Source organism: Prenolepis imparis, unplaced genomic scaffold (assembly GCF_030444845.1).
Source record: "Prenolepis imparis isolate NDT839.2.m4 unplaced genomic scaffold, iyPreImpa1.0 SCAF_5, whole genome shotgun sequence".
In the NCBI taxonomy this organism is placed as follows: Eukaryota; Metazoa; Arthropoda; class Insecta; order Hymenoptera; family Formicidae; genus Prenolepis; species Prenolepis imparis.
The window spans coordinates 12114021-12126768 of record NW_028141163.1 but is presented as its reverse complement, the minus strand read 5'-3'; the positions used below and the strand labels follow the sequence as shown (position 1 = coordinate 12126768).

At 29.0% G+C, this 12748-nt stretch overlaps 2 protein-coding genes across 3 annotated transcripts; one reads left to right on the top strand and one right to left on the bottom strand.

The window, feature by feature from the left end:
- Nucleotides 1-62: 62 nt before the first annotated feature.
- LOC145935951 (solute carrier family 23 member 1) lies at nucleotides 63-8722 on the bottom strand. The gene is made up of 13 exons (XM_083037778.1): nucleotides 8525-8722; nucleotides 5536-5661; nucleotides 4759-4916; nucleotides 3788-3993; nucleotides 3560-3686; nucleotides 3323-3443; nucleotides 2767-3022; nucleotides 2406-2534; nucleotides 1864-2022; nucleotides 929-1008; nucleotides 529-670; nucleotides 307-454; nucleotides 63-221 (listed from the first exon to the last, which is right to left on the bottom strand). Exons 1-13 carry the CDS (start codon nucleotides 8552-8554, stop codon nucleotides 170-172), a joined length of 1734 nt encoding a protein of 577 aa, XP_082893904.1. The 5' UTR covers nucleotides 8555-8722; the 3' UTR covers nucleotides 63-169.
- A 217-nt stretch (nucleotides 8723-8939) lies between these two features.
- LOC145935843 (uncharacterized) lies at nucleotides 8940-12645 on the top strand. 2 transcript variants are annotated; one of them, XM_083037496.1, is made up of 8 exons: nucleotides 8940-9042; nucleotides 9126-9236; nucleotides 9325-9491; nucleotides 9641-9792; nucleotides 9892-10248; nucleotides 10360-10751; nucleotides 10888-11417; nucleotides 11817-12645. In XM_083037496.1, the coding sequence occupies exons 2-8, from the start codon at nucleotides 9147-9149 to the stop codon at nucleotides 11959-11961; spliced, it is 1833 nt and encodes a 610-aa protein (XP_082893622.1). In that variant the 5' UTR covers nucleotides 8940-9042; nucleotides 9126-9146; the 3' UTR covers nucleotides 11962-12645. The 2 variants fall into 2 exon arrangements, with proteins under 2 accessions (XP_082893622.1, XP_082893623.1); XM_083037497.1 differs by having other exon boundaries at nucleotides 8970-9236.
- Nucleotides 12646-12748: the final 103 nt, after the last annotated feature.

The window sequence follows — 12748 nt, the reverse complement described above, 5'->3', positions numbered from 1 at the left end:
TTTTTCTTGATATCTAGCTGTTTGTGAGTATATGTTATAAAATTTCTTGTAACACTACTATATATATCAGAGATGTTATATTTATCTTTTCTACTATCACATATTTTCGATTATAAAAAATAATCATAATAACAAAAAGGTGTTCTTGAAACAATAATAATATACATTTTTATGATCTCTTATACGTGGGTAAAAATGGCACATAATATGTCCATTTCCACCTGAAAGATATTAATTTTATTATTATATTATATCCATCTACAAATTATATGCAAACGAAAATAAAGTTTATATATGTAATAATACCTTTTCAGCAAACTCATTCCAAACGGAAAGTCGAAAGTGTTCGTGACATATTCGACATTAGACATTTCGTCAGCTTTCTTATCAGTTGTGCGATCGGGTAATTCCATTTCCTTCGCCCAGTCTTCCAATCCACGTTCTTTTGCATTACCTTGGATATTAAATAAATAAATAAATTATATATATATTTTTGTTATTGTTTCCATTTGATCATAAATAATATACCTGGTATGATATTATCTAAAAAACAGCCCAATGCACCACCGATTAGAATAGTGGTACTGAGTAATACAGTGAATACACTATCTACTATAGCATTTCCTGTTTGTATTATGTCCGGATATTTGATCAACCATTTCGATAGAACCTGATATGATGGAAATGAGTCCCAATATCATTTGCACATTTTCATTCTTCTCTGGGTTTTTTTTTACACACACTATACTCACATAAAATCACATATATATATGCAAAAACATTTATGCATATAAATAGCATATATATATATATATATATATATATATATATATATATATATATATACATATATGCAAAATATGCGTATATATAAATAGACAAATAATAAGCCGGAAATAACAAATTAAATCTTCGAAAATACACATACCAGAGGAAAAAATATAGATAGGCCCAAGATAAACAGATTTCTCGACGAATTGAGATCTATATATTGCAATATCGACAAACCTAGCAATAAACACTGGATTAGAAAATATATTTAATAAAATATAAAAGCAGAAATAATTTTAAATAATTTTAAAACAAGTTTTTAAATATGTATATCTAAATATTAACTTTAATTTTCTCACGCTCTGCGCTTGCATTTATCGAATTTTGATTTTTTTTGCAAATTTTTTATATTAACTTTGCAAAACTTTTCCCGAATATCAAATAATATAATCGAAATCTTGTATTTCTTTGTATTATATTTGTGTTTATTATACTTATACTGTGTATATTTATTTATTATTTTTCAGTACACATTTATTTTTTCTTTTTCTCTTTTTTGTATCTTTTTTTTTCATTTTTAATAAAATTCTCTTTGACTTTATACTTGGTGATTATCCTGACATATATAATCAGTTTATATAATATTCCTAATCTACATGAACAAATATAAAACTATAATAAAAAATAAATTTTCGAACAACAATTGGAGCTATTATTATATATCATATGTACATTATACATACTATCATGAAAACAGTTACAACAGTTTTTTCAATTTTTTTCTCTTGTATAAATTATTGCTTGGAATAAAAAAATCGTAAATAATTTTTTAAATTAATTTTTCAGGAATTTTTTTACTTTAATATTATTAGTCATGAATTTGGTAACATCTTATTATTTATATTTGTTTTTTGTTATTTCTCACCAGATTGGCTCGTTATCTATAATTATTTTTACTATCTTGTTTAAGATGCATAAAATACAATGGGAGATTTCTTCTTTAAGCGCATTTTTTTTCTCTCTCACTTTGATAGTAATATTTTTAATTGAAATAATAAAAAAGTATGTCTTATTGTTTTATATAAAACTCACCGAAAGCACAAATCATCCCAAACATTATGCAGAATATTCCGCCCACTATCGGTTCGGGAATTATGATAAACACCGCGCCGAACTTGCTGATCACGCCTTGTAGGATCATCAGGAAACATGCCCATTGTATGACTCTGCGGCTACCGATTTTGGTAACTCCTAAGTTATTTCACGTTATATCAGATGATAATATTACATGATTTATACGATCATAAAGGCACATAAAAAAGCGTAAGCAGTAAACACAAATCCACTAATCACAGTCAAGTGGAAAGGTCCCGATCGCGAAGCGCACGTCCACACATCGATGCTTATAGCAATCAGCATGATTGATCAATCAAAGAGTCTCAGTGTTCAATTGGCCAATTAGCACAATGTAGAGTTGTAGAGTACACAGGATCTCTTTTTTTTCAAGTATATATAGATTGTAAAACGTACATAAATATAGTAGCCGAATTAAAAATGTCAATTGGTTTATTGCTTACGTTCTTATAAGTGCTTAAATCAGCGGAAAATCCGCTTAAAGTAAAACTGCCTTTTACCTATTGTGCCGACATTTTCACCAAATGTATTCGTACCATTACCGCTACCCCAAAGCCCGGCCAATAATGTACCGAGGCCTTCCACTCCGATACCACGATTAATTGCGTGAAGCGGTGGCGGCGGTGCTCCTACAAAAGTTAATAAATATATAAGAAAATTAAATTCATAAATTTTCGATAAATTTTACATATATATAAGTATATGTATATGTTGTACATTGTTCATGTTATCATCAGTAATTGAGTATCTTAAAATGCATTAACAAAAAACGTTAAAGTCGTAAATAATCTTTTTCATCCCTCTCTCTTTTATAGTTCTTGTCTAAATAAATGGATTTAAATCGAATATATGTATACCTACCGCACATTTTCGCAGTAGTTGGATAGTAACTGATGGACTCGATCGTGCACGCTAATACTCCCGCTAGCATACCAAATACCCCTGATAATGTTACGGTGGGTATACCCCATTGTCCGGGATACGGTACTCGAAACCAGGGTGAGTCGCTTATGATTTTCAATTTACTGTCGGCTCTGGCGGGATGACCATATGGTAGCGTATCAGTCACCGTTAGTATAATGCAAATTATCCACATGATGATTATTGTTAATAAAATCTACGAATGCAAGAAATACTTATATAGTTTATATATAATTTATAGATGTACACGCACGCAAATTCTTTTCATATTCTACGATTTCACAAATGGATAAAACATTTTTTTTAAGTTTATTTTGAATTTATAGTGTTAGACTTAAAAAAGCTTCCTTATAAGTAGAATTAATAAATTTTCTAAATATAAATGTTTTACAGTAAAAAATATAAAGTCTTAAGATTAATGTCATCATCTACATCATGTGATAACTCATGATAACTAATTATTATATCTACAGGATTTTCTTCGCTTTATACTTACCGGAAAGAGTTTAAATACTTCAAACCAGATAATATGAAATCCTTGGCTTTTGCGATACATTGGAAACGGAAATGGCACATTAGCCATTATTTGAGAGCATGTCGTCAGCAGTATTATTGTTCTAAAAATTTATACAAAAGATTTTCAATGAATTGAATTGAATGGTAAACACAATAATAATCCATATAAAGTATTTTCAAGCTTTTTCGAAAATTATATGAAAGACACATTACGTACCCAGCTGCGATACCCCAATGCTGAGACGCGGCATCCGCTGCATTTTCGAACAAAGACAGCCCAACCAACGAAACCGTCGGCACCATTGTCAACGGAGTTATAAACTTCAGTAAATATCCGATAATACCTATAAATACGCAGTTTTAATGTCTCACATTGAAAAAAGAAAAGCAAGAAAAAATTATGTATATATACAAGATAGAGTTGGCGATTATAAATAAAAGTCACCTCCAAATCCAACGATCACTTGAAATAAAGCGGAAACGGCAATGGCTCCCGATAGTTCTCTCATTCGAATTTGCCACAACTCAGTCCGATTCTCGTAGGACATCTGATTTAAGACTTCCGGTGCGGGACACTGCCACTGTGGCAGGTTCAATATCGCCAGAGTCGGCACCAAAAACGATATGGTTCCACCTTGTACCAATGGCAACCTAATACAAAAATACGTTTTTTTGCATAAAGTTTCCTAGGTAGCAATAGTAATTATTTTGACGTAATTTGACATAATTTATCAAAATATTTTTTCTATTTGAGTTATTATATTGATATTTTCCAAGTGTGGATCAATTAATATAATTTTAAGTTTTATTGTGAGCTGAACCAGTGTGTAACCGTCACTTTGCAACAAAAAATTTTAATATTATATTGTCTGATATCATAATAATTATACGAAATTTATTCAATATAAGTAAAGAGACAAAAACGACTGTTGTTTTAATATATAAAAATATAATAATTATTCAATATAATAATAATTATTCAACACAATGGATTTATTAACAATATATTAACAATATTTACAATAGTACTGACATTGATATATATAGTATGCTCTGTCTAAAAATAAAATAGTGAGTCTTTATATTGGCATCCCAAACGATCGTCAGCATCACTTTTGAACTAATCAACCCACTTGTAAAAATTTCACAACTTTTACAGTATTGCTTAAGCATCCAGGAATAAATTTTAGATAGTCTTACATCCCCAAAAACCCCCCAAAACTTATCACTAAACGCTGTTCTTCAAAAGTGCATTTTTTGAGAGGATTTGTCATTGTTGAATGAGTGATAAAAAGTTATACATATACATATATACTGAAATAGTTTTGTCAAACAGTTGTTTTAAATTGATGACAGAGGAATGCTAACTAATAATTTTTTTTGTTTCTTTACTTATTGAATGATCCTCGTACATACCTACATCCTATAGTAGTCTGGACAAATGTTACCAAACCGGTGACGAAGATCATTGTAGAAATAATATGGCTTCTCGCAGGATCATCTTCGGCCATGCAAAGGGCTGGTGTTAGAATGAACGGAATAGAAACGATAGCGCCAATCATAGTTAAATAATGCTGAAAATGTCACATTCATTATCATTTATTATATATGTATAAAAATGATTAATCGCTTAGCTTTCCAAGTTAAGTTCAAGAAACTAAACATTAAACAAATCAGAACTATTTATCTACAATCAATTTACTCTGTATTCCTTTTTTTCTTATTTGATCGCTTGTTTGCTCGCGCGTAATATATATCGTATAAGTTAGACAATCTTCTACATTAAATTATAAAAGTATATAAATAAAACTAAAACAAAATGTTTCTAATAAAAACAATAGAAAAACGCACACCCTGTGTATATATAATATATTATTCTATAAAATATAATAGAATATATATGTAGAATATAAATATGTAATGTATATATATTCTATATATATTATTATATATTCCATTTATGTATTATATATATTATATATTCTATTTATGTTATAAATATGTTTTTTTGTTTAAACATTAATTCTTTTTAACGCTGTTTAAAATATATCTAGAATCTAGAGCATTGAAAATGTGTTTTAAACAAAAGAACTTTTTTTTCTTTTTTTTTCTTACATAATTTTTATCAACCCTGATTTTCACTATTACTGTTGATATATACACTATATGTGTATACGTATAATATAAAATTACCTGCAATGCCATAAATAAACATAGATACCACGGCGGTATATCGTCGATTCCATAGGTGATACCAAGATTTCTGTTTTTATCTCTCGTTTCCTTCGATATTGTTATTACCGTGGAATTATTTGGCTCCTAAAAAATCAAAGAAGATGGTTTTTATATATTGAACAAAATAATTTAAATGCTACAAAATGTAATTTAAATAAAACGAAATATGTATGTGTATGTATTTAAATATATAAAGAGTATCTCGGTAAAGGTGAGCAATTTCTCGTGGACATACATATGTATCAATTCTATAAGTATTTATAAAATTTTTTTATAAACGTCTTTATCGATATATTTATCTTTAAAGTTAAAATTTGAGAAATAGTTTTCTTAAATAACTTTTACATCACTTTATAGATTTTAATAATTTGTAATAAATATTTTTATATTATTAATTAAGTAAAGGTCTTTCTATATTATTAGTAAAGCAATCGAACAAAAAATCTTGAAGTTTATTTCTTGATATTAGACCAGGAAAATCGGTGTTTTGTGCATAAGTAATCAGTTTCAAAACGAAAATTATTTCTTCCTTGAAACCGATGCATTATCATCCGCGTGTGCCTCTTATTTGCGCACGTTTAAATTTAAATATGATTATCACATTGAGAGCCTTATTGTTAAGATCTTACAAAGTAATTAATTTCACAATGACTGAAAGAAATGGAATTATTTACCAATATGCCTAATTTTCATTTCGTATTGTTAATAACCAATAATAATCATCAATATAATCACCAAACAAAGATTAAAATCAAAGAAGAAATTATCACATTTTTGACTCTAGATACACGCTAAACACTTGCGACGATAATAAAAGTACACGAAACTATTTCGAATGATTATTAGCAGGAATTTGACTAAAAAAATTCCATTGCTTACACAAGACTTTAACACGAGATTATGGCCGGTATTCATACTCCGTTCTTATTTCAAGACCGTCTTAAGTAATGTCTTAAAATGCAAATACGGCTCTGTGATTGGTTAATCACATCTTAAGATTGTACTTAAGACAGTCTTAAATATAAGAACCGACTATAAATACCGGCCTATAACTTATATTCCATTGCTCATCGAGTGAATATTTCGAAATTTAAGCGTTACAAACAAAAATATTTTACATAAAAGTTAAAGGCTTAGATAAAAGGATTTTAAAGGGCACAGAACATAATGATGATTGTTTTATCTCTCTTTTGTTATAGTGAAAGAATATATCAAGATCTTAAAAATATTTTAATAAGGACTCTCATATTTCATTACAAATTATTGTAGTTTATGCCAAGATTTCTAAAAATAATATGATTAAACTTTCTTTTGTTTCAAAAACTTCTTGAGTTATGAGAATTATGAAAATTACAGTAACTCAGGCATTAATATTATTTAAGCTACATCAGATAAAGGTGGCACAGTTAGGTCTTTTTATCTTTATAATAGCTTTTAGTCTTTATATCTTTTTATGTGTATGAGTATGTGTGTGTATCACACAGAGATGTTATTAATGGAAAAATATATATTACTGTAACTTTTATAACTTAAAAAATAATGCATCTTAAAAAAATTATCAAAAAAGTTTAATAATATTTTGTTAATAATATTTTTGTTTTGATATTAGCTACAATAATTTATAATGGAAAATGGAAATTTCCATTTAAAAAATTTAAAGTTACATTGATATGATCTTGATCTTTCTATTCAAGATCAAATATATCAATATATAGAAACCACATTATTTTCATATCTCTCCCTTTATTTCGGAGAAATTTAATTTTGTATTGATCAAAATAGGACACTGTATATTATTGATATTGTAAATTATTTGATTATTAACATACACATATTATTTAAACATAATTAAAATTGTCTTACTTTTATGTATTATTTCCTAATGACAGAGGTGTATTTTAGTCATTTTGAATATTTGTGTAAATGCTTACAATTAATGATAATTTCGAAAAAAATATTCATTTATTGTTCATTAACTTGCAATTATGTGTTATTTAGTTAACAACCTGATAAAAATTTTTTATATATAATTATATAATTATGCATATATTATATATAATTATGCATATATATTATATATAATTATGCATATATTATATATAATTATGCATATATTATATATAATTATGCATATATATTATATATAATTATGCATAAACTTACATATTTTTTGTTATATATAATTATATATAAAAAAATTTTTACCGGAAACTATATTATTTTATATTAGTTAACAATATTATATTATTTACATTATAACTAGAATTTAAAGTAAAACTCTCTTGTCTAATTTCCATATAAATAAAATATAAAAAATATTGAATTTATGAATAAAATTATTTAAATTTAAATATTTTATTATTTATTTATTTACAAGTGTCATATAAACACTTGGCTCAACAATTAAATATAATAAAATAATTAAATCAATTAAATTATTATAATTAAATAATAATATAATAATAATAATAATTAATAATTAATTTTAATTTAAATCTTAGAGCTATATGTGCATCAATGTTTCGCAACATATTTGTGATATATATTGCAATCTCTTTCAATGAAATAATTTTTAAATATGTCTTTAACCTTTCTATATGGGAACATTTTTGTTAAAATTTCTTTCTTTTGTTAAAAATCTTTCACGGTTTTCGACAAAAAATATCGCGCATAAGTTTTTTATTTATATCAAATGCCTTGCATAAATTTGCACTGGGATTTTCCAACAAGAATACAGTGCGACACAAAGATCATTCATCTATCTTTGTTGTTCACTGGTATTGAAAGAAAATAGAATGATACACTATGTGTCACACTGTGTCCTTGTTGGAAAGTTCCCAATAATTATGAGATAAGAAAAAGTGATATCGAGATGCCGCAAAATTAGAATACTCTTGAACAATTAAAGTGCATCAGAAAACTTTTTTCTTCATTCCAGTTAACTTACCATTTCGAATATTTCGTTGTTCTCCGGCATTATAGCGAGTAATAACGCGGCACGACGTTCCAGTGAACTCAATCGATTGTCCTAAGTCTCATGAAGATTTGTGGAAAAATGAAGAGCGTTTCGGTGAAGACGAGGACGCGATCTTTCACTCACAATCAAACGATCCACGTTCAAATACGTTCCAGTATGTATCTCTCTTCTCTCTCGCCCCCCCCCCCCCTCCACCTTCACAGCGAGAAATGGCGGTCGAATCGACGTCGATTTGGTCGAATCTACATCGATTCGATATATCGATTTGGTCGAATCGATGTTAAATCGACGTCGATTCGACCAATCATTTCTCGCTGAGTCTCTCTCTCTAAAGTCACTAGCTAGTGACTTTATCTCTCTCTCTCTCTCTCTCTCTCTCCTCTCTCTCGCTTCTTTTAGATGCTCTTCTACGTAGAGTTCAATGGGTGGCCATGACAGAACCTGATCTTATTTGTAAACTGTAACCTATTAATTTTGTCAGATATATTGTAAGCATTTATTTGTTACTAATTGGAATATTACGAAATTCACGATAGTAGTTGATTTTTCTTAACAATATTTAAACGCCTAGCACATTCGTCGCATTTGCACAATGGATGAGTATGATGAATCTTCGGACGTCGAGATGATGCCTATCGAGGAAGTAGACAGAGTCAAAACAATTTTGCCAACAGAATTACGGGTAAGGAAAATTATATTAATTTTAATCGATTCCGTATTATTAATCAATGCCATTTGTAAAAAAGACGCTCTTTAATTATTCTACATAGATTCAAACACCACCATTAGACAGCAACTATGAAAAATCCACATTTACAACTGGTATAGATATCTTTAGCAAAGAGGAGAAATTGAAAATGGAAGAACGGGCGAAGCGTTTTGGCTTATTGGAGAAATTCAAGGAATCGCCGAATCGAGAAGAGGATTTATATAGCAGGTAAAAAAAATTATTATTTTATTTGGCACGAAAGCAATCCATAATTATATATTATATATAATAATTATGATTATACATAATATTAATTATATATAATATTGTATATTATGATTTTTATATATTATAGTGATTATATATAATATTTACAGTATGGGTATTACGGATGATAGCGAGAATTCAAAGAACACCAGAGTGAATGTAATCCATATGAGAGGAACCGAGGATATGAGCACCAAAGATGTGTTCAAATATTTTCAAGATTATGCTCCGAAGTCTATCGAATGGATCAATGATGTTTCATGTATGCTTCAAAGTTTGATTTTGTTCTAGAGAAAAACATGTATGATGATATATCGTTTGTGACTGATATTTATTTAATATATAATTCATTACATTATAGGTAATATAGTCTGGTTCGACAATTTATCGGCAGCCAGAGCTATGTTAGGATTATCTAAAAAAATCATAGGTAGTGTTGTGAAATATTCAGACAAAGAGGAGGATTCCAAGAAAGACAGCATAATGACAGTGGATGAAGAAAATGAGTCTATCATAGATAAGGATGAAAAGAAAGAGAATTGCATAAATATTAAAGACATCAATTATCCATTACCACCAGGTATATGGAGGAAGGGAGTGGATTATCCAAAATCTAAAGGAATCTTTTTAAGATTTGCTACCAGGATGGATAAAAAGTCTGTCAATGCGGAAAAGAGTAGCGAATACTACAAAAAGTATGGAAATCCCAACTTTGGAGGTAAACTTGTATGCAGTTTTATGCATGTGCATGTTACGAAGATAAAACTCTTAAAATCGATGAAGGTAAAGGTGATAAGATAGTTTTTTCTTTTTATGCAAATTTTCTCAGGTCTCAAAGGAATTCTAACAGAATCCCGTAAGCGTATGTATAAGCAAATCCAACAAACTAAACATATGGTATCGGATGAGGATGAAGATAGAAGTCAAACGAAAAATCCATGGGGCGCATTGTCTGAGTCGTGGGGCTTGAACGATGTTGTGGAGGATGACTTTCTTCCAAGGAATGGCATTAAAGATCACCAAGTACGCGGTATAAAGGAGAGATTGGGAATCAAGTGCAAGGATAAAGATGCGACACGAACGGAAGACTTGGGAGAGACCAGTTCGAGTAGCGACAGCGATGAGAATTGGTGTAAACGAAGTAAAATTCCCCGTATGCGAATGCACGCTGACGATGAGGAGGAAAAATTGCAAAAGCGACGAGCAAAAATCCGATATCAAGTTAGTTGATTTCTTTGTTGTCAAAAGAATATTTCTCTTTTACTCTTCTATACAGAATGTTTGCAAAATACTTGGACAAACTTTTTAAGGCGTATTTCGTAAATACCTGTATATAAACAATTATTCTTTTCTTCAGATGGTCCTCAACAACTTAAATAGCAGTGGTGACTTGCGATCGAAATTAGGGAGACCGAAAACGAAAGCGCAGTTCCATGATCCCATTCAAGTAGTGGTCACAAATACGAATCTAACAAAATCGAAACACGATAATTCAGCAATAATCCGACAAGATTATCAGAACGAGGCACAATTGTCAGAGAAAGAGGAAGGAGAATGGCAAGAATCGGAAGATGAAGACAATCAAGCGGAAGAAGGCAAGATGGAGCAAAAATATGGACAGTGTATACTGGTGGAAGAAGAAGAGAGAGAAGGAGAGGAGGAAGAGCAAGAGGAAGAAGAGGGCGAACATAAGGAGGATGAAGAGGACGATGATGATGATGATGATGATGATAGTGACGAAGTCAGCAATGTACCTGCAAAAGAAGTTCAGGGCCCTAAAGGAAGCGTGATAAAGGTGGTCCCACCCAAGCCACGCATTGCTTCCACTGTCTGGGCAAGATTAAATCATGCAAAAAGCGAAACGAGCGATAGCTATTTGAAAAACAGGTAAAAGGATAATTTTTTCATCTATTTTTATCATAACTCGCGCATGTTCTTTCGCTTTCCCCTTTTTTCTCTCTCCCTCTTCTTTGCTACATATCCTTTTGAAATCAACTTTTCACATATTGCAACTTTAATATTATAAAACTTTAAATATTATAATATATATATATATATATATATATATATATTAAATATTCTGGTAATACTTCTTACAATTTTATTAGTGTATGAATTATATAAAAATTTTTGTTTTTAATATTTTTAATATTTTAATTATTTAATATTTATAATATTTTTGGAGAAATGCACATGTGTGTGTGTAAGATATAACATTTTAACTTATTATTACATAATTAAGTATTCATTTTATCTAAAGACTCACGTATATTGTATTTCTTAAAGACGATCCAACAGCCGTGATTTGAGAAGTACCTTAAAGGGCGGCGATTTGCGATCACGTATCGGCAATCACACCAGAGGACGTTCTCCACTGAGAATAGAAGTGAAAAATGATAAATATACAAAGGATAATAATGAAGGAGAGTGATTCTTGTACAAATTAATTGTTTAAAAATTTGAAACTTGTAAAGTGCTCATTATCTTAGTGCATTGTTTTAAGATTTTTCACTTTTTTCGTAACATTTTACATTGGCTGCAGAGAAATACAAATAACATATAAATATGTGTATGTAATTATATATGATTTATGCAACTAATAATGGAATTTTTTTCATCATTAGAAAAGTTTTTTTATACATAGAGAGCGAGAAAAGATATTAAGATATTCAGAATTCTTATTTTGTACTGTACAATCAATCTTCCAATAATAATCATTATTTCTACATTTTTTATCGTTATAAGATAATGAATACTTTTAATGACAGTATATGTTTGACAAATTATGTATCTATATAAATTGATATATTCTGCAGAAAGAAAAAAAAATAGACAACCAAGTACTTTGACCGTCATTTGTGCAATTATAGAAAGAAAATGAAATTTGTCGAAGATAAATCTCTTTTTATATACATATTATCTCGAAGTGTAAAAAAACTGTACTTTTGCATGAAGAAAATCAGAAAAAAAGAAAAACAATAATTTTATAGTCTTCGGAAATAACTTCGAGATATCTTGTAAAAATAATTCTAATCCCAGAGTAAGGTCACTGATAGATACATAATATACTCGATATCATTGTGAATAAAGAAATAAATATTTGTTCGCTGAGCTATATTCGCTGTCTTTCAAATATTTTTGTTGCTAAATCACAAGCACGACCAAAACTTATGAGCAATGTAAAAGTGTAGTGTAGTGTATGCGTAATATTTATTAAA